The sequence below is a fragment of the Mobula hypostoma genome, chromosome 3 (assembly GCF_963921235.1).
Source record: "Mobula hypostoma chromosome 3, sMobHyp1.1, whole genome shotgun sequence".
Classification (NCBI taxonomy): domain Eukaryota; kingdom Metazoa; phylum Chordata; class Chondrichthyes; order Myliobatiformes; family Myliobatidae; genus Mobula; species Mobula hypostoma.
This window is the reverse complement of record NC_086099.1, coordinates 27,096,469-27,124,330: the sequence shown is the minus strand read 5'-3', so window position 1 is coordinate 27,124,330 and position 27,862 is coordinate 27,096,469. Positions and strand designations below refer to the sequence as shown.

Genomic DNA, 27,862 nt, shown 5'->3' with positions numbered 1-27,862 from the left:
AAAGTGAAAAAAAGAACAATTCATTGCTTTGATGTAAAGAGGTCCTTAATCATTCAACCTCACACCATGTTGCTATTTAAAATAGCTATTGATGAAAAATTGTAGTAGGATTTAATTTGTATTACTGTTTTTTGTAACTAATTACAGTACTACAAAATTAATAACGTAACCAAAACTTCCCTTTTGGTAAGATTTTCTTTGGCTAAAGTTCCTGCTCCATCCTCCTATTACCTGCAATTTTACTAGAGGGTGACTTGATACGATGCATTTCTGCCTGATTTTACTCCTACCCTCCCAGTTCCTGCCTCCTCACTGGTTTAGAGTTGTACTGACTGATAGTTTTGCTCATCTATCTTGTCCAAGTGGTTACCTGCAATCATTCGAGATATTTGGCCGTGAAATTCCAAAGTTGATTTGGTCTGCACCTAACATCTACAAATGCATTCATTCTGTAGTAGGGATCACTGCATGGGGTGGGAACCATGGATTAGAAACAATTTAGCACTTTATCACCAATCCTGGCTAGGGTCACAAAAAGTTTTCCTAATGTGTTTGTCATAAAATCTAATTTACACATTTAAGAGGGTTAAAGAAAACATGTATTTCATTCAGCCAATTAAGTCTTACAAATATTTTAAAGACAAACAAATTGACAAAATAAATGGCACTTTTAACAGAGAAAAGTTTTGCTTCTTATGTAAATAACATTTGTAAATATTTAGCAATTTAATTCAAAAATGCAAAACTCAAAAGCCTGGGAGTTAAACTATTTCATCTGGAGTACAATAGCTCCGATTGTCTAAGGGTCATTTTAAAAATTGGAAAGGCCAAAGTGGAGGTTATATCAAAGAACCGCACATTTCTTTAATCTGGCCGTAGCCAGATACTTACAAAGTCACATGCCTCAGATCTACTTTTTTTTCTCTCTCTCTTCCTGGGTCTGTTTCTTAAAGGCTTTGTGCTTCTGCCAAAAGCCACTTTGCCCAAGCAGCAGCAGTCAGATTAATGGGCAATCAATACCCAGTGCATTGCGGAACCATTAGCATTGCAAAAAAAACAGTTATTCAGCTGTCTCCTGTGACAGCTATCTCATGAAAGTCTTTCCTTCCCCTTCCCCCTCCTCTAGGAGACGATTTCTGCATCAAACAGCACTAGACAGGAATAAAACCATGCTAATGTCATTTTGCCGAGTGTGCATTAATAATACAGTTTTGGCAGATAGCCATTATTCCTACCAAGAGATGTATGATCAGTATCACTGCAGACTGACATCCAGATGGTCCTGAAAGGGCCCAAATCCCTTCGCAACTTGGGCAAAGTATCCAATGTCACCCAGTCTCAGACTCAAATATGTTGCCTTAATGTTCAACTGTCACGTCTCCTCTTTTGTTCTCATTCTTTAACCTTTAGTTTATTCTTTTGTTTCTTTGCACATTGTCCCATGCTTCAGTCCAAACCTGTTTCCATGGAAATCACTCATTTATCTTCTAGGATGTATTAGGTTTTTAAAAAGAAGCTGCATAAAGGATATGAAAATGCATCACTTTGATAGCAGATGACATTATTTTAGCATTAATTTAATGAAAAACATTAAATCATAGTCATGCTGGTGCAGTATCCCTTGCCATCACATCTTCTATTTCAGTTAATTCATTACAGGACTGATGACTAGATACAGCTTATTCATCCTGTGTGTATGGCCAATTTGTTATACATGCCAAATGTTTAAAAGTATTTTGTTGGATAATAAAATGCACCTAACTATGAGGCATATTTTGTCTTCGTAAGGGCTTAGTTAAGCAAAATCATTTTTTTGTTTTATTTGATTGTGTCCTTCGTCTTCAACAAGACATGATCTGCAAAATGTGGACCTAATAAGTACTTTATGAAGACCAGTTAAAGCCTTGTTCTTCTGTTTAAAACAAAAGCTGCCGGAATTAAAACATTTGAACAGACACTGTCCATTTTCTTAATTCTAATTTTTTTCTAGCCATGCTCCAAAGGAGATCACTCATCCATGAGCATGATTTTAGGCGTATAATTAACCAATCAGCACCCTGAGCATTGTCAATTCTGTACAGGAACCTACAGTGCGAGTCCAGGCCAGGGGCTGGTGGTTAGAGGCTACGAGGCAGCCTGTCCTGGAGTTGCAGGCTTGTATGTATGTGTGAGTGGGTGGGAGGGAGGAAAGAGAGTTGGTTTGCTGTTATTGTTTTGTTGCTGTTGTTGTCGTTGTTGCTTGTGTTATTCTGTTGAAGATGGTAGGCAGGCTGTGCTGGTGCTGTAATATGTGCTGACACCTGTGGCTGCCCCCTCCCTCCACCCCAGAACATCCTTAGGTTATGTTGGCTCTAAACCCAAATGACACCTTTCACTGCACATTTCTATGTTGGTGTGATAAATTAATGAAACTGAATTCTGAAAAAATGTGCTGGAAAAGCAGTTCAACAATTGAGTAAACCAAATGCAATCTTTTCCTTCAGAGGGTGCTTTCTAACAAGGTCACTGCAAAGTGAAATGAAGCTCAAACATCCGTTGGTTCTTTCCTCGTTGGATTAAGGAAGCAGAAGTCAATTCTGGCTCTTCAAAAGGTGCTTTGATTATACCACACCGGCTGAGTATGTGCCATCAGTCAGGCAATCATAACCACAAGAGATTTTGCAGATGCTGGAAATCCAGAGCAAGACTAACAAAATGCTGATGGAACTCAGCAGGTTGGGCAGCATCTATGTTGAGGAATAACGAATTAACATTTAGGACCCTTAAAGCAGGATTTGTACAGAGGACAAAACTAAACAATTTAGCTGTGTTAAGCCCATGTCTTTGCAACTCTTGCTGAAAGTGTCTTTTATTAATTGATGTCACTGCTTCAGTGAAGCAGCCTGCATTATCAAAGACCCCAGACTTCCTTTCTGCTCCCTTCTCCCACCGGGCTGAAAATAGAAAAACCTGAAAGTACCTACCACCAGGCTAAAGGACAGCTTCTCGTCCACTGTTATAGGACTACTGAATGGTACTCTAGTATGATAAGTTACACTCTTGACCTCATAATTTACCTCATTATGATTGACCTGTGTGAAAAGTTAGCAAGACAAGTATTTCATGGTATGTCGGTACATGTGATGATAATAAACCAATTCCAATAAAAAGATTCCTCCTCATCTCTGTAATAAAGGGACATTTCTCTTTTCTGAGGCTGTGTCCTCTTGTCCTAGACTCTTCCACTATTGGGAACATATTCTCCCCATCCACTCTATCTAGGCCTTTCAATATTCAATGAGATCCCTATCATTCCCAACAAATGAGTGAATACTTAAAGGTGGTCGATACGGTTTCAAATATGTGAGTTGATTTGTGTTTGTTGGTATCACACTTGTCACTTTGGATGGTCTCCGAATTGCTTCCTATTTATCAGCTCATAAGGAGAAGTTTTTCTGATCTGTGGCCATGAAGAGATTCTTTACCAGAGGAGCTGCAAGTGGAACTTGTCTCTGCAAACATCAGCTGACCTCTGACCTTATGATGCAGAACCGGCTGATTGGTGACGCAGCTAACGTTATTTCAGCCCAACAGCATGCCCTGCAGGTTTCCAGCAGAAATTTCCTGGGGCTAAGTAACTGATATCCAATAACCTCAATGACATCCTTCTATTGTAGTGAGTGTGACTTGTGCCTATGAAGAGATTTCCCCTATGTGATTCCAATTTAGTGCTACAGATGGCTTGATATCAAGGATAGTCATTCCCAAATTTTCTCTGAAATTTGCCTGATTCATCTGTGGATAAACAAAGGATGTTGAGACACTCCTTAAATTATGAAAGATTTGAGTTCCTGGAAAATATTTTAAGGGGCATTTGTGAATTGAAGAGGCTGTGTGAAGTACATTGTGGTATTTTGGTATGGATGTGAAGCTGCATGCCACACATTATATTGAAAAATAGATTTGTTAATCATATAACATCGTCCCACAGAATCAATGACATTTTCATATATTGGACATTCATTACTCAAGGAATGTCTATGACAAGAGCGGAAGATAGGACTGATCACTGGTGCGGGATATTAATGTATATTTGTGCAAAAGCAAACGTTGATTACATTGTCAATGTCACCACCTTCCATCACAATGACATGATTGAGAGTGTGGGGAGGTAACTGGACAGTTTTAATTTATTCTGACTGTTTTGTAGATAGAATATCTGGTCTAATATCCACCATTTTGGGTGAATGCATTGGGTGAACCATTTGGGTGGAACAATTACTAGTTATGGAGTAAAAGTCTTGAGTAGTACAAGTGGGATTTTGATGGGGCTCAAATCTTCTGTTCCATCCAGGAGACTGAGAGGTTTGCACTGTTTATATTTTAACCACAACACTATACACATTAAAACTCATCTTTGGTCTTTGCTACTAACTACCATTCATCACTGCATCAATATTTATGAACAATGGTCAGTTTTAGTGTGATGTTAAGACCTTGCTTCTTTGCTTGCATCTTCCATTTCCAACTTTGTAGTTGAATCCACATGAACTTCAAAGATGGGATAATTATGCAGCTCAGTATTTTCATTGATATCATCAGTTGCATTTTCAAGTGCTCAAGATTTGATTTCCTCATCCCTTAGTCCAGATATGACCCTCTTCATCCCAAAAGCTTCTCAAGACAGAGGGAATGCATCCAGTGGGATAGGCTCATTTGAGCTTTAACAATAACAATTTTGTGCAGATTTGATGGGTCTTTGAGGGAAAAATCTGTAAATTTTGGGACGGCTGATAAAAATGTTAGTACATGGCTTGACTATAAAGCCATGAAGACAAATGTCTTAATATTCTATCTCGAGTATCTATATGTAACACATTATTATCACTCTGATATCAGTCTTCTGGAACCATATATCAGAATTCACATTGTTACAGACACAAAACTATTGGGAAAGAAAAACACACAAGAAATTTACAATGTAATTAAATATTTTGAAATACAACTTCTTTCTTCTGTGTGGTTTCCACCTTTATGTCCCTTTCTATGTCACCTTCAAAATATAGGAAGCAACCAAGTTTTACCTTCACTTCATGACCATGATCTGAATGACAGTATGCTTACTCCATTGCTGGACACCATTTAGCCCACCGACTCAAGGATGACTCTGTGTATGAGCTATATGACCCCAACATCTTCTCCTACAACCCTGCAATCTCTTTTCCTTACAAGTATTTCATTTTCATTATAAAACCTTGAAGCTCCCTCTTTTACTCCCCAAAGAAGCATTCAGATAATTTTCTGCTGTGTAACAGTTTTTTTTCATTACTGCTTTTGTTTTTTGGTTTTCCAATAACCTTGATTCTCTATGTTCAGTTGCATGACTCTTCTGACAACGAGAGCAGCTTTACTATAATTAATTTTGTCCAAACACTTCATAGATTCTTCTCCTGGTCACACCTTAACTTTCTCAGTTCAGAGAGAAACAACCCACAACTCTGAAGACCATTATCCATTGAACTCTTCTGGATAATCCCTTCTGCACCTACGATTCTCCATATCCACTGGGATAATTTCTGATGCCTCACTTTGAGCATATATTGATAAGCTGGAAGAAGAGATCGATTTTACAGTAGCCAAATATGCTGATGATGCAAAACTAAGAGGTTAGGTAGTAGTAAGGAGAATAGGGAGATATAGATAGGTTAAGTGAGAAAATGTAAGTTTATTTATTTCGGAAGAGAGAATGAAAAATTTAAATGGGATCAACCTGTTGTGGTATAATCGGAGCTTGAGGTCCTATTATACAAACTAAAGGGTTGACATGCAGATATAGCAACTGACGGTTAATGGAATATTTGCCTTTATTGCAAGGTGTATGAATTATAAAAGCAGGGAAGCTTTGCTGCAACTTTATAGGACAGCACTACATACATTTAACCTTCATATTTAAGGGAGGATGCTCTTCTGTTGGAAACTGTCTAGAGAAGGGATTTCTAAATGTAGGTGTATGATAAGACCTTGGGCAAGTTAGAGTTCAGAAGAAGTTCAAAGTTCAAAATAAATTTATTATCAAAGTACATATATGTCAACCCTAAGATACACTTTCTTGAGGGGATTCTCAATAAATCCAATAACCAGAATAGAATCAATGAAAGACCACACCAATAGGGCAGACAACCTGTGTGCAAAAGACAATACAAATAGAAAGAAAATAAATAAATAAATAAATAAATAAATAAAACAATAAATAACTAAGTAATAAATATTGAGAACATGAGATAAAAGGTTCTTGAAAGTGAGTCCACAGGTTGTAGGAATAGTTCAGTGAAGGGGCAAGAGAAGTTGAGTAAAATTATTCTGCCTGGTTCAGGACCCTGATGGTTGAGGGATATTGACTGCTTCTGAACCTAGTGGCGTGAGTCCTGAGGCTTCTGGTCTTTCTCTCTGATAACAGCAGCAAGAAGAAAACATGGCCAGGATGATGGGCATCCCTGTTGAAGGATGTTTTTCTCCTGCGAGGATGCTCCAAGTAGATGTGCTCAATGTTGGGGAGAGCTTTACCTGTGATGGACTGGGCTATATCCACTACACTTTGTAGGATTTTACATTCAAGGGCATTTGTGTTTCCATACTAGGCTTTGATGCAGCCAGTCAATTCACTCTCCATCATACATCGAGGGAAGTTAGTTAAAGTTATAGATGCCATGCTGAATCTTCGGAAACTCTTAAGGAAGTAGAGGCACTGCCATGCTTTCTTCGCAATTGCACCTATGTGCTGGGGCCAGGACAGGTACTCTGAAATGACAACACCAAGGAATTTAAAGTGTCATCCCTTCCACCTCCGATCGCCAGATGAGGACTGGCTCATGGACCTCCAGGTTCCTTCTCCTGAGGTCAATAATCAGCTCCTTGGTCTTTCTGACATTGAGTGAGAGTTTGTTATGGTCCCACTCAGCCATATTTTCCAATTGCCTTCCTGATTTGACACCATTTTGGATTTGGCCCATGACAGTGGTGTCATCAGCAAACGTAAATAAGGCATTGGAGTTGGTCTTATCCACCTGAGCTGATGGAGACCATGGAAGAGATGTTGTTACCTATCCAAGCTGACTGTAGTCCGTGACAACCGTGGTGTATTCATGCAGGTCCACAGATGAGGTCTTAAACATGGCCCAGTCCACTGACTCGAAGCAATCCCATAGCTGCTCCTCTTCCCCCTGCAATCACCTCTTCATTGTTCTAATCTTTGGAGCCTTGCTCTTCAGTCATTGCCAGTATGCAGGTAGGAGAAGGACAGCCAGCTGATCAGATTTCCTAAAGTGTAGGCTGGGCATGGAACGATAGGAATTCCTTATCTTAGTATAGCAGAGGTCTAGTGTGTTGGGACCTCTAGTGCTGTAGGTTATATGCTGATAGTAATTGGACAGGGATTCCTTCAGACACACCTGACTGGAATCACTGACTGTGATTTGAAGTGCGTTGGAGTGAACTGTTTCTTGTTTGGTGATGGCATCAGGCCGTTTCTCAAATGCTTGATTGCAGTTGGGCTATGGTGGTATGTAAACTGCAGTCAGGATCATGGAGGAGAATAAGAGATTTGCATGAAATATGAAGGAAATTGATAAGGTGCATGCTGAGAAGATTTTTCTCCTAGTGGAGGTATTTGGTGCGGGGTTTCAGGATTTAAGATGGAAGGGAGAAAGAATTTTGTTCCTTAGAGGATTGAGATCCTTTGAAATACACAATACCAGAGTGCAGGTAGAGTCATTAAAGATGCTCACTTTATAATTTTTTGTCAGATAATCCTGCACATAGTGTCACTTTATGTAAATACTCTCAGAGGCTTCTATATTAGGTACACCTATACACCTCCTTGTTAATGCAAATATCTAATCAGCCAATCACGTGGCAGCAGCTCAATGCATAAAAGTATGCAGACATGGCCAGAGGTGAGTTGTGGTGGATATGGGTTCAATTTCAACATCTAAGGAAAGTTTGGGTAAGTACATAGACAGAAGGGGAAAAGAGGGCTATGGTCCACGTGCAAGTCAATGCATCTAGGCAGCATAATAGTTTGGTATGGACTAGATGGACTGAAGGGCCTGTTTCTGTGCTGAGGTGCTTGATAATTCTATGCTCTATGACTCTATATACACTGCACATTATATCATCTATACTCATATTTCCTAACGTATTTCTAGCATTAAATCTTTTAACCTTCTGCCAGCTTGTCTCTATTTAGTATATTGCTATCCTCCTCATGGTTCATTAGATCTCCAAGTTTTGTGCCCTTTGCAAACATAGAAATCCTTTGCCATACACCCAAGATTAATTTATTAATATATTTTTGAGAAACTGGCTGTAGACCTAACTCCTGGGGATCTTCACCGTCTACTTTGCTGTCCAAAAAAACAATCTTCACAACTGTTGTTTTTTCACTCAGCCAGTTTTCCATCCAATACACATCAAAGTTGCTGGTGAGGCAGGCCAGGTAGCATCTCTAGGAAGAGGTACAGTCCTGCTGCGTTCACCAGCAACTTTGATGTGTGTTGCTTGAATTTCCAGCATCTGCAGAATTCCTCATGTTTGAGCTTTCCATCCACACTGTTTTTGCCAAACCAAGTGTGTTTATCACTGTCTGAAGCATGCACGGAGGGGTCAGATGCTCAGATGGACATATTGATATCTGCCCTGAGCTCTGCTCACTAGGTCAATCTTTAGGAGAGGGAGAATTAGAAATCCTTGTGAATCTCATCATTATTAAGGAGCCTCACCACCCATGAGATGCCCTCTTCCAATGATTACCATCAGGGAGGAGATACAGGACCCTAAGGACACTTACACAGCATTTTAGAAACAGGTTCTTCTCTTTTGCATCAGATCTCTGAATGGTCCATGAACCCATAAGCACTACCTCATAATTTTGCTCTCTTTTCCATATTATATATTTCTTATTGTAACTAATAGCAATTTGTATGTATTGTGCTGTACTACTGCAGCAAAACAACAGATTTCGTGACATATGTCAGTGATAAAAAACATGAATCTGATTTCCTTGCTTATTTGAAATGTATGCTCGATGCACCAAAAGTATTCTTTTACTCGTCTCAGGAGAAATGACCCAGCTGTGAAGCAATATAATTTGCAGTTTACAAAGTGCAGCTGAAGTAATAATCAGAAGCACTCACATGTTGCCAGTCATCCAGAATGACAGGTTTGTATCTCAGAAAGTACTTGAGGGGCATAGTATCTGGCTCAGGCCATGACTGTGGATTCCTCCATTTCACTTCCAGCCTGCTCGGGGAGTCAGGAATCGTATTTACTTCAATTATCTCTGGAGGGTCTGGTTTCACTGGAAAGAAAAAAAAGAGTCAAATAAGCTTTTTGTTTGCGGTGCCTGATGCTTGAAAGAAAGGTGAATTTCAATGTCAGGCCTGGAAAACTAAAAGAGATATTATACAGCACATTCAGAAATAACCATGGGACGATCTTCGTGCTTTCATCTTCTGCTTTGTTATAAGTGAAGACATGATCCCTTTCTAATTCATTAACACACTGCACAACATGGTGTGACTTTGAAATCCACATACATTTAGAAATCTATATGTTTCAAAAGGATTTTTTAATTGGTTAACTACCCAATATTTTGTAGACACTTTTACAGTTAGTGTTCTTTGCCAAGGCACAGGTTTATACTGCTGATAAACGTCATCCTTTTGTTGGTGTGTATTTCTGTTGTCATGGTAATGTTCTAGGCTACTCAATTCCCTCCAGTCTATACAACACTCGGATCAGACTCCTCTTAATTCAGTTCCATTTACCAGATTTGTTCTGTACCTTGCCTAATAAACCTCTATCAATCTGTCATATCTATGATATCAATCTCTTGAGACTTTCCATCAAACTAGCATGAAAGGCATCTTGGATGACAATGTCCAAGATTTCCACTTAAAAGGTCTGCTCCCTCACATCACTTCTTAATCATGCTGATCAACAGCTCCATCCATTAATCTACCCTACTACCCCTAAGTACCTATCACCTAGCGTTACTTGTGTTTTACAGTATTGCTTTTAGATTTTACATATATGTAAAAGAGAGGCAAGTAGATATCAGACTGCTGAAAAATGATGCTGGAGAGTTGGTTATGGGGGGACAAGGAAATGGTGGACAAAATGAATAAGTATTTTGCAACAGTCGCTAGCTGTGGAAATCACTAGCAGAACGGTGGAAGTTTGAAGTGTCAGGGGTTACGAAGTGCGTGAAGTTACCATTTCTCGAGAGAAGGTTTTTTGGAAACTGAAAGGTCTGAAGGTAAATAAGTCACCTGGACCAGATGGTGTACACCCCAGGGTTCTGAAAGAGGTGGCTGAAGAGATTGTAGAGGCTTTGGTAATGATCTTTCAAGAATCACTAGATTCTGGAATGGTTCCAGAAGACTGGAAAATTGCAAGTATCACTCCACTCTTCAAGAAGGGAGAGAGGCAGAAGAAAGGAAACTATAGGCCAGTTAGTCTGACCTCAATGGTTGGGCAGATGGTTGGAGTCGATTATTAACGATAAGGTCTCAGGTTACTTGGAAGCACATGATAAGGTAGGCCATAGAGTTGAGGAGCAGAATTAGGCCATCTGGTCCATCGAGTCTGTTCTGCCATTCAGTCATGGCTGATCCTTTTCTCTATCTCCTCCTCAACCCTTTTCCCTGTAATCTTTGATGCCATGTCATCAATCTTTGCCATAAATACACCCAATGACCGGCCTCCACAGCTGCACGTGGCATTTGCCACCCTTTGGCTAAAGAAATTTCTCCGCATCTCTGATTTGAAAGGGCGCCTCTCTATCCTGAGGTTGTGCCCTCTTCTCCTAGACTCTCCCACCATGGGAAACATCCTTTCCCCATCTTCTCTGTCTAGGCCTTTCAACATTCAAAAAGTTTCAATGAGATCCCCCCTCATCTTTCTGAATTCCAGCGAGTACAGACCCAGAGCCATCTCTTAGGCATTGAACAAACTCACTCTCTTAACATCCATTGCCAAACTGATTTTCCCAATTGACCTTCATGTTCAAATCTCCCATGACTACCCTTTTGACTCACCTTTTCTATTTCCTGCTGTAACCTGTGGTCCACTTTCCAGCCACTGTTGGGAGGCCTGTATACAACTGCCATCAATTTCCTTTTACCCTTGCAGTTTCTTATATCAATCCACAAGGATTTAACATCTTCCGATTCTATGTCACATTTTTCTACTGATTTGATGCCATTCTTTACCAGTAGTGCTGCACCATCCCCTCTGCCTACCTTCCTATCCCTCTGATATAACGTGTAACTATGGACATTCAGCTTCCAACTACAACCATCCTTCAGCCACGATTCAGTGATGGCCACAACATCTTACCTGGCAATATGTAATATTGCAACAAGATCATCCACCTTATTTCTTATACTTTGTGCATTTAGATACAACACCTTGAGAACCATATTTGCTGGCCTTTCTGACTCTGCATCCCTAATGCTTTGATACTCAGCCTGTTGGCTGCAACTAAGTCTCATCACCTGCCTGCTGTTGCTGACAACCTGACTGCATGCTATCTTTACTTTTTTACCATCCGTCCTTTCCCTGAGTCCCTTCACTCCGGATTCCCAACCCCCTGTCAAGTTAGTTTAAAACCTCCCCAACAGCTCTAACAAACCTGCCTGCGAGAATATTGGTCTCCCTCAGATTCAGGTGCAGCCCACCACTTTTGAACAGGTCATACCTCTCCTAGAAGAGATCCCAATCATTCAAGAACTTGAAGCCCTGCCCCCAGCACCAGCTTCTCAGACAAATCTTGCCTGACAAATGTGTGGGAATTCTTTGAAGGAATAACAAGCAGGATTGACAAAGAAGAATCAGTTGATGTTGTGTACTTGGATGGTCAGAAGGTCTTTGACAAGGTACCACACATCAGGCTGCTTGACAAGCTATGAGCCCATGGTATTACAGGAAAGATTCTAGCATGGATAAAGCAGTGGCTAATGAGCAGGCGATAAATAGTGGGAATAAAGGGAGCCTTTTTTGGTTGGCTGCCAATGACTAGGGGTGCTCCACAATGGTCTGTATTGGGACCAATTCATTTTGTGTTATATGTCAATGATTTGGATGATGGAATTGATGGCTCTGTCACAAAGTTTGCAGATGATATAAAGATAGGTGGAGGGGCAGGTAGTTTTGAGGAAGTGGAGAGGCTACGCAAGGACTCAGACAGATCAGAAGAATGGACAAAGAAGTGACAGATGGAATACAGTGTTGGGAAGTGTATGGTCATGCACTTTGGTAGAACTGAAAGGATAGACTATTTTTTAAATGGAGAGAAAATACAAAAAAACTGAAGTATAAAGGGACTTGGGAGTCTTTATGTAGGATTCCCTAAAGGTTAATTTGCAAGTTGAGTCTGTGGTGAGGAAGGCAAAAGTGATGTTAGCATTAATTTCAAGAGGCCTGGAATATAAAAGCAGGGATGTAATGTTTAGATTTTATAAAGCACTGGTGAGACATCACTTGGAGTATCGTAAACAGTTGTTGGCCCCTTATTTTAGAAGGAATGTGCTGAAACTGGAGAGGGTTCAAAGGAGGATCGCAAAAATAATACCAAGATTGAATGGCTTGTCATATGTAGAGCATTTGATGGTTCTGGACCAGATTTCACTAGAATTCAGAAGAATGACGGATGACCTCATTGAAGCCTATCGAGTGGTGAAAGACCTTGATAAAGAAGATGTGGAAAGGATGTTTCCTAAGAGCAGATGATTCAGCCTCAAAATAGAGGGGTGTTCTTTTAGGGCAGAGATGAGGAGGAATTTCTTTAGCCAGAGATTGGTGAATCTGTGGAATTCGTTGCCATTTGCAGCCAGGTCTTTATGTATATTTAAAACAGAGGTTGATAGATTCTTGATTAGTCAGAGCATGAAGGGATATGGGGAAAAGGCAGGAGACTGGGGCTGAGAGGGAAATTGGATCAGCCATGATGAAATGGCAAAGTAGACCCCATGTGCCAAATGGCCTAATTCTGCTCCTATGTCTTATGGCCTTATATTTATATTTATTATGATTTTTTTTATTTTTCGTGTTCTTTAGACGTGTTTTTTTATGCTGTATCAGATCTGGAGTAACAATAGTTTCATCCTCCTTTACACTAGTGCACTGAAGAAGGAAAGTAAACTGCCTTGAATCTTGAATCACTCTAATTTTGTTCTCCTGCCTTGTCAGACTTGGTGTGTAGGTTTTAGCATTGTAAGTGCATAGACCCAGCTAGAGGATTTTGGTTTCTTGTCATCAAACCAAAACTGCTCAAAACTGAAGTTTGTTCAAATTTCTGAAGTGCATTGAAGATGATAAGCAGAGAATGTCATCATGGTTGAATGTTAGAAATTAAGACAAAGCTGATCATGAAGTGTGGGGTTACCTTTGCTCCTCAGTTGATCCTACCATTATGGGCAACAATGGCAAGTGGGAAGGACACTATTGTCTTCCAGCTAAATCTCACAGTTATGCGTCTGACAATAGAGTGTCAATAGTCTCCCGGATTTTAGGGAATGGGATCATAGATCTTCAGCATAGTTGGCCAAGGTAGGTCAGAAATACATTTTTTTTAAGGTCAACAAACTTAACTGTCAACTGTGTTTGGAACAAATTCACAACAGCAGGACAATTACAGCAAGTAGAATCACAAATGCTAGGAAATTGGGATTTTGAGAGTGAAGTGGTAAATTTGACTTAGGGTTAGTTCTCAGAGCCAACAGCAAATGAACATCTAAGCTGAACTTACATCCACATCAGGAATCTATCTCCCATCCAGGATCAAAAGAAGTCCCTTCAGATTTAGGAATCAGACCTATTGGGAGGGTCCCCCACCTGACTGGATATCTGGCTCTTTCAATCGGTTGAGAGGGGCATTGTCAATGAAAGATGTTGCAAATTGTGTTCAAACCCCACTTCAGGAAGCAGTTCCAGTGTGCAACTCTGAATGCATGCCCCTCACCCATCTCCCACCCATGCTGTGTCCACTATCCCTGTTATCATTCAGACTCATCTGTGAGAATGATGTCATTTGCACTTACTAGTTATAAAGAAAATGGCAATGTTTTTGAATGCCTTTGGTGTTAATTGTCCGATATTATGTAGTTTATAAGTGACTGGCAGAGCTTTCCATTCAAGATGAACATAAAAGCCCACAAGGTTGCCTCTTTCTGCAGAGTTCGGTTTTTTGTAGTTCTGTGCAATTCTATACACCAGATAATTTTTCAGACCAATTTATATATTTAGTACTCACTCAGAGTTCTGCAAATCATCACTATGGACAGCCATAGCTTATACTGTTCAAGATTCAAGGTTGTTTAATGTCATTTCCAGTAAACAGGTGTAAAGCAGAATGAAATAATTGTTACTCTGGATCCAATGCAGTACAAAAAAACCATAATAAGATAAAGAACACTATAATAATAAAAATATCAAAGATACATATACATAGATTAATTAAATGCAAAATACATATACCTAGATTAATATTATCCCCATAGAGTGACACTAGGCACAAGAGTGTCTGTACATAAAGTGACTGACAGGAAATGACAAAGTAGTGGTGATTGGGAATACGGTGACTGGGTTATCTAGTGAGTGCAGGTGTTGACCAACCTTTTTGCTTGGGAAAGGAACTGTCTTTGAGTCTGGTGATCCTGGCATTAACACTACGTAGACACCTCCCTAATGGGAGTGCGACAAACCCTCCATGAGTAGGGTGGGTGGGATCCTTCATGATGTTACTGGCCCTTTTCCAGCACCTTTCTGAATATATGTCGTTGATGGTAGTTAGGATGGTGCTAGTGATATGTTGGGCAGTTTTAAGTAAGTGCTGTAGAGCCTTCCTGCCTGCCGCAGTGCAGTTTCCATACCGTGCAGTGATGCAGCTTGTTAAGATGCTGTGTACTCCGCATTTGTAGAATGGCATGAGTATGGATGTGCATAGTGCAGCTCTCTTCAGCCTCCTCAGAAAGTGGAGGTGTTGGTGAGCTTTCCTGATTCTGGAACCATGAGATTTTGTGTGAGATGTGTGCTCCCAGGAGTTTGAAACCGCTCACAGTTTCTACTGCTGTGCCACCGATGTAAAGTAGGGTGTGAGTGTCCTGAAGTCAATAACCATCTTCTTTGCCTTGTTGACATTGAGGAAGAGGTTATTTGCCGGGCACCAGGCCTTGCGCTCTTCCACCTCCTCCCTGTAGGCTCTCTCATCATTGATGGTGATGAGCCCCACCACTACTGTTATGTCATCAGTGTGACATTGTGATTGCTTGGCTGTTTGGCCGTGCAGTCACGTATGAGCATGATGTACAGCAATGGGCTCAACACACGACTCTGTGTGAGGATGATGGGGAGGGAGGAGCGGTTGACTATCCTAAATGTCTGAAACCACTTCTTTAAGTTACTCGAGTTCAAAACTCCTTAATTGCTCTGGCTGTATTCAAAACCATGTCCCTGGATAGTTGGTCCTTGAACTCTTGTTGCCTATTTTGTAAATAACTCTTATTCTATTGTGCCCCATCATAATCTTACAAGATCATCATGAATTTTACCAATGTTTTTAACTTCCATATGTCACAAATATTCAACGTAACTTTCAGATTAGTTGCACAGCTGAACATTACCTATGGAAATCTCATTGAATGAAATGGTGGAGGAGTTGGAACCCAGTGCATTCCTTGCTGTTACTGTCACTATGTACTTGCTTGTAGAAAACATTTCTGTAAACTTTATGTTGCACCTGTTCTTGTGGTTGGCTCCCTTAATGGTCTCAATTTCCTTATCCCCATGTCTGTGAAAACCAGATGCAGTCAGTGAGAAACAATAATTTTGTGCAAGCTTTTATATAAGCTAGACATTTCAAATGAGTTCAATTTTATTATCTTTAATATGAGTTAAAATCATAATCAACATAATTCACATAACTCATGAGCAAGTTCATTAACACAACATGGCAAAGTTCACTCAGTAGCCACTTTATAAGGTACCTACTAAACCTAATAAGGTGATTGTAAGGCGTATGTTTGTGGTGTTCTGCTGCTGTTGCCCATCCACTTGAAGGTTCAATGTGTTGTGTATTCAATTACTCTTTTTGGACATCACTGCTGTAACGTGTGGTTATTTGGGTTACTGTTGCCTTCTTGTCAGCTTGAACCAGCCTGGCCATTCTTCCTCCGATCTCTCTCGTTAATGAGACATTTTCAACTCACAGAACTGCGGCTCGCTAGACATTTCTCTATTTTACGCACCATTCTCTGTGAACTCTGGAGAATGTTGTGCATGAAAATCCCAGAAGATCTGAGATACTCAAAATACTCCGTCCAGCACCAACAATCGTTCCACGGTCAAAGGCACTTAGATCACATTTCTTCTCCATTCTGATGCTTTGACTGAACCATAACTGAACCTCTTGACCACATCTGCATGTTTTTATGCATTAACAAACAGGTGTACAGGTGCACCTATAAAAGTGGCCGCTGAGTGGCCACAAATTTTTTTTTCCTGTGCGTGTGCTCAGTGTGATGCCGATTTATTCAGATCAATAAAGTTCTATATCCAAGCAGACCTATCATAGAATTTTCTAAATATTAGTCCCCCTTGCCTAGGTTATACAATTACTATATGTCTGTTCCGTGGTTGAAAAGGTCACTACTATTTTTCAAACATGTATTAAAATAAACCATGTTGATTGTTCATTATCAATACATATAGCAGATTGGCTGTAGTAATAGAAGTTTAGTCAGGATTCAAACTATAATCCTACTTCTGCAAGATGATTGTGTTAATACTGCCTCACTCATATTTAGATAGATACAGCTTTGCAATGAGACACGACCAGAAATGACATTATTTTATTCAACCTCTTTATGACTGACAACAGATACTAAGTGATACTATATTTCTCGGAGAATTTCGTTAAGGGCTGGGTGGTGTGGGGAGTAGATGTGAGGCTGTATGTGGGGACAACATTGTCTCCTAGAGAAAAGCGTTGAGAGCTTACTGCCCAGGCAGAGCAATATTTGTGTTAATTTTAATACCTGGTTAACTCTTCATGATTTTTTTGCTGCTCAAATAGAGATAGCCTTGAGAAACAATATGGTCCTCTACACATTCTAATATAGAGGATCTCGAAGCTCAATGTTGTAAGTAAATTAGGTATATGTAAATCAAAATACATATATGTCGCCATTTACAACCCTGAGATTCATTTTTTGCAGGTATACTCAATAAATCTATAATTAAGTAATAACCATAATAGAATTAATGAAAGACCATTTGTCTTTTGTTCAACCAGTGTGCAAAAGAAAAAAAACTGTGCAAATGCAGAAAGAAAGAAAGAATAATAAACAAACAAACAAACAAATAAATAAATAAAGAAGCAAGACATATCGAGAACTTCAGATGAAGAATGAAGATTTAAAATGGTGTTTAAATTGTTTTTTCAGTATGGTTTGTATGTGCAGAGAGAGAATTTCTTAGTTAGATATAACCTACTTCAGACAGAGGATAAAATTGCCTTATTCAGAAGTTCTGAGTCTTCGGAATTTTCTTTCTCAGAGAGCTGTGAATGCTTTCATTGAATATATTCAACGCCAAGATCGACAGATTTTAGGTCTATAGAGAAGTCAAGGGTTATGGGGAACAGGCAGGAAAATAGAGCAAAGGCCAAGACCAGATCATCTATTATCCTACTGAATGGCACAGAAGGTCCAATGGACAGGAGGCTTACTCCTGAACAATTTAGTTTTGAAACTAAATGAGAAATGTGTAATACAAGAGATTCTGCAGATGCTGGAAACCCTGAGAACACACACAAAATTCTGGAGGAACTTAGCAAGTCAGGCAGCATCTAGAGAGAGGAATAAACAGTCGAATTTTCAGGCTGATACCCCTCATCAGGACTGGAAAGGCCTTTCCCTTCCTCTCCAGCCCTGAGGAGATGTCTCAGCCCAAAGTGTCAACTGTTTACTCACCTTCACAGATGCTGCCAGATTTGCTAAGTTCCTCCAGCATTTTTGTGCATTGCCCAAAAATAGTTAAAGGACTTATCAGCATAGTATCTCATTCCATGGTTTTCCTGTAACTTAAAAAAAAAACACATTTGTAACTTGTAAGAATAACAAATTATTCCATAAGACACACTTTGATTATTGGAAAGGAGGTGGATAAAGAACTAGCAGCATATAGCGTAGTTAGGGTAACGCTATTAGAGGAATCAGTTCTGTCGTTGTTTGTAAAGAGTTTGTACGTTCTCCCTGTGACTTTATGGGTTTCCTCCGATTTCTTCTCTAATTCTAAAGATGTGTGGATTAGTAGGTTAATTGGTCACAGAGGTATAACTGGGTAGTGTGGGCTCATTGAGCTGGAAGGTAACGTTACCATGCTGTATCTCTAAACAAATAAAAGATAAACATGTAATTTGCTAGGTTTAGGTCTATACCAATATGTTGCTAATACATCAGCTCCCACTTTGCCACAATGGTTCTCTCAAGTGATGCTATGTCTTAGCTTGGAGAAAATTAAAAGTCGAACCTTTGAACCTTTATTTGATTTTGAGAAAAGATGGGGTTCCTTTGCTCATTATTATCATTTGAGCTAATTGATAGATTTTCTCCACGATCTAATTGTAAATTTTTTGGTATATTTTTCTTTCTTGCTGGCGGTTTGAAGTTTACTTTTAGAAGATTTTTGTATGACGCATGGCTCCGGGTTGTACACCTAATGGGTTTTTTCCCCCCACTTTTTCTGCTTAGTAGGATTTTTTTATTATCACAAAATTTGCTTTCAATCTTTAAGGTAATGTTTTTTTTCTTTGAGACATTGTAAGTGTTGTTACTTTGATGTACTCATGTTATTTCTTTTGTATAATACAACAATAAAAAGATTTGTAAGATATGTTGCTAAGCATCTGAGAGAGGATGTTAATCTAATGGCAGCAGAGCTGTTTGATAAACAGTCATAACATGGACCTGATTTATAGAAAGATCAATAAAGAAAAGCAGACATATGATATTGAACTTTCACCCTGGGCATAAAATTGGTTTGCATGTTTCAAGCTACCTGTTGTGCATTCATTTATCACGGTAAGCTAGTTGTCCACAACAGAGTTGATAGCAATACCATAGTTTTAGCAAAATGAAGCATGACAGCAGTTGTATATACATATAAACATACCCTCACACATTCAGGATTTTGTTGCTTTCAAAGTTTTCTAAGAACTGCAGCTTTAAAGAGATGATGATTTCTACAGATGTGGTTATAAAATTGCTTCTAATCAGATGTTGGAACTGAATTGATCCTCCAGGTAATCAAAAGCTTAAAGCAGGCAGGCAGCCCTCCAGAGAACTGACAAAGGATCCTGGCTTATTCTTAGAAGTTGTTTGGATAAAGTGACGACTGGGAGTTGGGGTTCTTTTCATGTTACTGGTAGGTATCTCTGCAAATCAGTGCCAAGGCAGGGAAGGTGATGCCAGGTAGGGATGCACACCAGCACTAAGGTAAGCTCACAAATGGGTAAGAACCTGTTTGTACAACTGTATTTAATGGTTCTTCTCAAACAAACTTACCGCACTAGTTTGCTCTTTTTGCACTACTTTTTTTACTTTTCTTATTGTAACATATAGTAACTTTTTATGTTTTGCCCTGTATTGCTGCCGCAAAACAACAAATTTCTTGCCATATGTCAGCAATAATAAACCTGATTCTGATTCTGTTCTGAGGTATTTGTGAACATTCCCTCCCAGGCAAATGCAAATGCCACATTTTTTCCATTTGATAATATTTAGTTTAGAAATTTTCTCACATTCTTAAGAACGCTCACTGATAATAACCATGTAGTTGCTTGAAAATGAATAAAAAAATCCTGGCAAAATTTGATATCCTAATGCAAAATGTTTTGCATGTGATTATGACCTCATTTGCATGTTGCTTGGCCATTAAGGCAGTTCTTTTAAATTGTTGTTACCATCATTCAGCTTTGAGAAACATTAGAAACAAAAGAAAACTATAAATCGCAAATACATTTAGCTTCCTGTGGTCTCTCCTGAATGTACTATGGGTGTCAGCATTGTTGAGGAATGACCTTGATGCAGTGATTTGCATTGAGAAGCATTTACATTCTTGGCACCAGATTGGCTTCAAATGGAAATTAACATTTTGTATGCATAATTCAAACTCAGAAACCCACAGGATAATGATCATCTAGCAGACAGCACACTATGTCCCATCAGCCAGAAGCGTGCTACATGTGGGAATATGGGGCTGCATTACCCCCCATTAACATAGGAGCTGACAGCATCATTAAGCAGTTACATTTGGAAAATATTAATGAAGCAAAGCCAAAGAGGCAGTAAAGTGATTATCACTGTGGCAAAGGAATTGACAAAAAAAATCCACCCTTTAGGTACCACACAGTTCCAACAACAACAACAACAACGAATGCAGCATTATTTTGAATCCCAAAATCATTTCTCAGATGTTAATGAGTGAGAAGGGTGTAGTTCATTTTTCAGAATCAGAATCAGAATTAGGTTTAATATCACTAGCATATGTTGTGAAATTTGTTAACTTTGCAGCAACAGTACAATGTAATATAATAATAGAGAAAAGACTGTAAATTACAGCATGTATCTATATATAAAATATTTAAATTGAATAAGTAATGCAAACTAGAAGTAAAAAAAAAGTAGTGAGGTAGAATACATGGGTTCAATGTCCATTCAGAAATTGAAGAGGGGAAGATGCTGTTCCAGAATCACTGAATGTGTACCTTCACACTTCTGTACCTCCTTCCTGATGGTAACAATGAGAACAAGGCATGACCTGGGTGATGGGGGTCCTGAATGATGGCCTTGCCCTTTTAAAGTTTCATTAGTATCTTTGCAGTCATACGTCCAGTAAATCTGGCTTCATTTTAATATTTAAAATGTACTGAAAGCAAGGTCACAGTGATGTCTAGACCATAAGACATGGGAGAAGAATTGGGGCCTTTGGCCCATCGAGTCTGCTCTGCCAATTGATCATGGCTGATTTATTTTCTCTTCCACCCCCACTCTCCTGCCTTCTCCCTGTAACCTTCGACACCCTTATTAATCAGAAACCTATCAAACTCTGCTGTAAATATACCCAATCACTCGTCCTCCACAGCTGCCTATGGTGATTAATTCCACAGATGCCAAAGAAATTACTCCTTATCTCTGTTCTAAAGGGATTTCCTTCTATTCTGAGGCTTAGTCTCTGGTCCTAGACTCTCCCACTATAGGAAACATCCTCTCTACAACCACTTTACCTAGGTTGTTCAATATTTATATAGTTTTCAATGAGATGCCCCCTCATTCTTCTGGACCCCAGCAAGAATGGGCCCAGATCAATCAAATGCACCTCATATGTTAACCCTTTCATTCCTAAGATAATTCTCGTGAACTGCCTCAGGACCTTCCCCAATGCCAGTAAATCCTCTTATATCGAGCCCAAAACTGCTCACAATGCTCTAAATCTGGTTTGAGTGATTGATGCCTTATAAATCCTCAACATTACATTCTTGCTTTTATTGATGGAGCGATTAGTAATGAGTGATGGTACTCAAATGTCACCATATTGTAAAAACATGCTATTTTTACAATTTCTGCCTCTATTCCAATGTATCTATAAGGATATATCGGACTGACAGATGAGGGGGATAACAAGGTTTAGAATATATGACATAACAGAAGGAGTAGACTATTTATCCTTTCTGTCTACTCTGCAATTCCCGGGAGGAGGAGAAGATGGCGGCGCGACGGCAACACGCGTGGCCACTTCGGTGATGAATATCTGTTATCTGTCAAGTAGGGGACTGTGCACAATTCTGATTTGATGGTGACAGATGTGACAGCACGGAGGAACATCTGGAAAACTTCTGAAATGCCCGCTTCGCTGCCGCTGCTACTGTGTGGTAACTGGAATCTCCGGAGCTGAAGGCCCCGAAATCCTCTGCTTTGCGTGTTTCAGCGGCCGGGGCGAGGTCGAAGGCGCTCGACAGAGGATGGCGCTCGGGAGGCTGTATCAGAGAGGTTGGTCGGAAGCTCGAAGTTTTCGGACGGATGGACTCAGTGTCGGCTGTGGTCGGCTGCTTCCAAGGCATCGGCAAGTTGACGGTGCCTGGAGGTTTATGGCAGGGAGTTTCTCCCTTTTGTTACCTGCTATCGGGGACTCGGGAGTCGACCGACTCGGGACTTCGAGACTTTTTTTTACCGTGCCCATGGTCTGTTCTTCATCAAATTATGGTATTGCTTTGCACTGCTGTAACTATATGTTATAATTATGTGGTTCTGTCAGTGTTAGTCTTTGGTTTGCCCTGTTTTCTGTGATATCACTCTGGAGAAACATTGTATCATTTCTTAATGCATGTATGCATTTCTAAATGACAATAAAAAGAGGACTGAGTGTTCTCATAATCTAAAAAATTTAGTTAGATGCTACCTCACGTTTTACCTCAGCATCATTTCCTTTATTAGCTCCATATATCTCAATTCCCTTAATATCTAACATCAGTCTCTGACTTCAATATATTCAGCAATTGAGTCTTTACAGCCCTCCATGGATAGAGAATTTCAAAGAACATTATCCTTTGGGTGAAGAAATGCCTTATTCATCACAGTCCTGAATGGCCAACTGCTTATATTTGAGGCCACCACCTCAGTTCTGGATATCCCAACCAGGGCAATCGACAACTCCTGATGATATGAATATTTATTTGAAATCAAGGGCAGAAATGTGTCAGCAAATCTTGGATGACTGCAGACTTGTAGTGCATGCAGCAAACACAACACGCCATGGGAAAGATATCACTGCTGTCTCTGCAAAGCATTCAAATCCAAGTGAATCAATATCCGAGATCATTCAGTGGCCAAAATCCGCAGCACTGGCCCCCTAACCACACTCAATTGACACCAGGGGGTAGGCATAACTGATGAAGTACCTGACATCAGAATGCTGAAGCAGGTACCCGATTCTCAGCTGTTTCTTGGGAAACAATTTCCTCTACTTCCCCAGGAGGCTAAAGGAATTCAGCAAGTTCCTGTCCACCCTTACCTATTTTTATTGATGTGCATTCTGTCTGGAAACTGCACAGGGTTGCGGGTACAACACAGCTTATCACAGGAATCAGCCTCCTCTATTGGCTCTGCTCCCACTGCCTTGGTAAAACAGCCAGCGTAATCAAAGACCCCACACACCCCAGACATTCTCCCTTCTTCTTTATCCCATCGGGGGAAAGGGGCAAAAAAAAATCATATGTACCTTCAGGGTGAAGAATAACCTTTATCCCATTGCTATCAGACTTTTGAATGGATGGACATCTTGTTCAATAGGATAGACTTTTGACCTTACAATCTATCTTGATATGACCTTGCACTTTATCATTTATCTGCATTGCACTCTTTTGGCAGCTTTTACACCCATTGTTATTGTTTTATCTTATTCTAACTCACTGCACTGTGTAATGTTTTGATCTCTATGCAAGACAAGCTTTTTACTGTATCTTAGTTCATGTGACAATGATAAACCATTACCAATATCAATACCAAATGATTATCAGATTGGTAGAGGAAAAGTCTGGAGACGTTCCGAGACCCTTCTTGAAACAATCCCACTGACTTGTCGGAATCCCGAGATGATAACCACTCAAAGTGCAAAATCATAAACACAAGAGACTCTGCAGATACTGGAAATCCAGAGCAACACACATAAAATGCTGGAGGAACTCAGGAAGTCAGGCAGTTCGTAGAGAGGGAGCACTTGAAAGGGCACTAAAAATACCAGCTGATGCACATAGAGGTCAGTGTAATCAGTGACTAAGCACATTGTTTTACAACATACAGCACCATTCATACCAGGAGGCACATCCTGTCCCATATCTGCAAAGGTTTGTGATTCCCATAATGGACATCAATTACGTCAGGAAGCACAGAACTGGATATCAAATAAGTTATCCTCAAACTTGAGAGACTACCCATGAAGAAGGGATTGGAGAGATAATGATGTTGGTGAATTGGGACTGAGGTTGTTTTGGTCCTTGCTGGGCAGTGAGGGGGAGCGAGGGTGGAGGGCAGGTAGTAAAACAATGTAGGCACATAAAATGCTGGAGGAACTCAGCATCTTGTGTGTGTTGCTCAAGATTTTCAGTATCTGCAGAATCTCTTGTGTTTATGAGGCAATTTATTAACTTTGTTTGAAGACTTCCCACGATGCATGATTATGCGCAAGCATTTCTGGGATTGCTCAGTGACGGGCATCCATCCTTAGGCCAACACAGTTCCTCACAATGTGATGTATGAAAAGCAATCTCATCACAGACATCTGACATTGTTCTTAACAGGAGTTACCATGCAGAGAGCACTTGGTCAGATTTCCCTGTTGACCTGATTTGAAGCAGATGCTAGAGAGTACCCCAGTGGCTGTTCCCCTTAACAATAAGTACTCCTATTTGAGTACTTTTGGGGGAGATGGCCTACCTGGGGGAAGCAACAGTGGTCGCACCTCTGGCACAGAGTCCAGCCCTGTGGCTCAGAAGGGTAGGGAAAGGAAGAGGATGGCCGCAGTGATAAGGGACTCTATAGTTAGGGGGTCAGACAGGCGATTCTGTGGATGCAGGAAAGAAATGCGGATGGCAGTTTGCCTCCCAGGTGCCAGGGTCTGGGATGTTTCTGATCATGTCCACAATATCTTGAAGTGGGAAGGAGAACAGCCAGAGGTCGTGGTACATATTGGTACCAACGACCAGGTAGGAAAAGGGAGGAGGTCCTGAAAACAGACTACAGGGAGTTAGGAAGGAAGCTGAGAAGCAGGACCTCAAAGGTAGTAATCTCGGGATTACTGCCTGTGCCACGTGACAGTGAGTATAGGAATAGAATGAGGTGGAGGATAAATGCGTGACTGAGAGATTGGAGCAGGGGCAGGGATTCAGATTCCTGGATCATTGGGACCTCTTCAAGGGCAGGTGTGACCTGTGCAAAAAGGATGGGTTGCTCTTGAATCTGAGGGGGACCAATATCCTGGCAGGGAGGGTTGCAAAGGCTATTGGGGAGAGTTCAAACTAGAATTGCTGGGGGGGGTGGGAACCGAACTGAAGTGATGGAGGAAAGGGAGGTTGACTCACAAATAGAGAAAGCTTGGAGACAGTGCAAAAGGGAGAATAGGCAGGTGATAGAGAAGGGATGCACTCAGACTGATGGTTTGAGATGTGTCGATTTTAATGTGAGGAGTATTATGAATAAAGAGAATGAGCTTAGAGCATGGATTAGTACTTAGAACTATGATGTTGTGGCCATTACAGAGACTTGGATGGTGCAGGGTCAGGAATGGTTACTTCAAGTGCCAGGCTTTAGATGTTTCAGAAGGGACAGGGAGGGAGGCAAAAGAGGTAGGGGCATGGCATTGTTGATCAGAGATAGGGTCACAGCTGCAGAAAAGGAGGAAGTCATGGAGGGGTTGTCTATGGAGTCTCTCTGTGTGGAAGTTAGGAACAGGAAGGGGTCAATAACTCTACTGGGTGTTTTTATAGACCACCCAATAGTAACAGGGACATTGAGGAGCAGATAGGGAGACAGATTCTGGAAAGGAGTAATAATAACAGGGTTGTTGTGTTGGGAGATTTTAATTTCCCAAATATTGATTGGCATCTCCCCAGAGTGAGGGGTTTAGATGGGGTAGAGTTTGTTAGGTATGTTCAGGAAGGTTTCTTGACACAGGCTACAAGAGGAGAGGCTGTACTTGATCTGGTATTGGGAAATGAACTTGGTAAGATGTCAGGTCTGTCAGTGGGAGAACATTTTGCAGAGAGTGATCACAATTCTATCTCCTTTACCATAACATTGAAGAGGGATAGGAACAGACAAGTTAGGGAAACGTTTAATTGGAGTAAAGGGAAATATGAGGCTATCAGGCAGGAACTTGGAAGCATAAAATGGAAACAGGTGTTCTCAGGGAAATGTACGGAAGAAATGTGGCAAAAGTTCAGGGGATATTTGCGTGGGGTTCTGCGTAGATACGTTCCAATGAGACAGGGAATGATGGTAGGGTACAGGTACTGTGGTGTACAAAGGCTGTTGTAAATCTAGTCAAGAAGCAAAAAAGAGCTTATGAATGGTTCTAAGAAACTAATTAATGACAGAGATCTAGAAGATTATAAGGCTAGCAGGAAAGAGTTTAAGAATGAAATTAGGAGAGCCAGAAGGGGCCATGAGAAGGCCTTGGCGGACAGGATTAAGGAAAACCCCAAAGCATTCTACAAGTATGTGAAGAGCAAGGCGATAAGACATGAGAGAATAGGACCAATCAAGTGTGACAATGGAAATGCGTGTATGGAGCCGAAGGAGATGGCAGAGGTACTTAATGAATACTTTGCTTCGGTATTCACTACGAAAAAGGATCTTGGCGATTATAGGGATGACTTGCAGTGGATTAAAAAGCTTGAGCATGCAGATATTAAGGAAAAGGATGTGTTGGAGCTTTAGAAAAGCATCAAGTTGGATAAGTCACCGGGTCCGGACGGGATGAACCCTAGGCTACTGTGGAAAGCAAGGGAGGAGATTGCTGAGCCTCTGGCGATGATCTTTGCACCATCAATGAGGACGGGAGAAGTTCTGGAGGGTTACAGATGTTGTTCCCTTATTCTAGAAAGGGAGTAGAGATAGCCCAGGAAATTATAGAGCAGTGAGTCTTACTTCAATGGTTGGTAAGTTGATGGAGAAGATCCTGAGAGGCAAGATTTATGAACATTTGGAGAGGCATAATATGATTAGGAATAGTCAGCACTGCTTTGTCAAAGGCAGGTTGTGCCTTATGAGCCTGACTGAATTTCTTGAGGATGTGACTAAACACAATGATGAAGGTAGAGCAGTAGATGTAGTGTATATGAATTTCAGCAAGGCATTTGATATCCCATGCAAGGCTTATTGCGAAAGTAAGGCGGCATGGGATCCAAGGGGACCTTGCTTTGTAGATCCAGAATTGGCTTGCCCACAGAAGGCAAAAGGTGATTGTAGAGAGGTCATATTTTTCATGGAGGTCGGTGACCAGTGGTGTGCCTCAGGAATCTGTTCTGGGACCCCTTCTCTTCATGATTTTTATAAAAGACCTAGATGAGGAAGTGGAGGGATGGGTTAGTAAATTTGCTGATGACACAAAGGTTGGGGGTGTTGTGGATAGTGTGGAGGGTTGTCAGAGGTTACAGTGGGATATTGATAGGATGCAAAACTGGGCTGAGAAGTGGCAGATGGAGGTCAACCCAGATATATGTGAGGTGGTTCATTTTGGTAGGTCAAATATAATGGCAGAATATAGCATTAATGGCAAGACTCTTGACACTGTGGAGGATCAGAGGGATCTTGGGGTCCAAGTCTGTAGGACACTCAAAGCTGCTGTGTAGGTTGACTCTGTGGTTAAGAAGGCATACAGTGCATTAGCCTTCATCAATCGTGGGAATGAGTTTAAGCGCTGAGAGGTAATGTTGCAGCTATATAGGATTCTGGTCAGACCCCACTTGGAGTACTGTGCTCAGTTCTGGTTGCCTCACTACAGGAAGGATATGGAAGCTATAGAAAGGGTGCAGAGGAGATTTACAAGGATGGTGCCTGAATTGGGGAGCATGCCTTATGAGAATAGGTTGAGTGAACTCGGTCTTTTCTCCTTGGAGAGACGGAGGATGAGAGGTGACCTGATAGAGGTGTGCAAGATAATGAGAGGCCTTGATCATGTGGATAGTCAGTGGCTTTTTCCAAGGGCTGAAAAGGCTAGCACGAGAGAGCATAGTTTTAAGGTGCTTGGAAGTAGGTACAGAGGAGGTGTC

General features: G+C 40.6%; 1 protein-coding gene across 3 annotated transcripts in view; it reads right to left on the bottom strand.

The window, feature by feature from the left end:
* The window catches only part of cntfr (ciliary neurotrophic factor receptor), a 343,443-nt gene that overhangs the window by 58,322 nt on the left and 257,259 nt on the right, over positions 1-27,862 (bottom strand). For all 3 annotated transcript variants that reach the window (XM_063042795.1, XM_063042797.1, XM_063042796.1), the window contains 2 exons: positions 15,660-15,826; positions 9,171-9,334 (listed from right to left, as the gene is read on the bottom strand). In XM_063042795.1, coding sequence (XP_062898865.1) covers positions 9,171-9,334; positions 15,660-15,826 — 331 coding nt within the window. The remainder of the gene's footprint in view (positions 1-9,170; positions 9,335-15,659; positions 15,827-27,862) is intronic.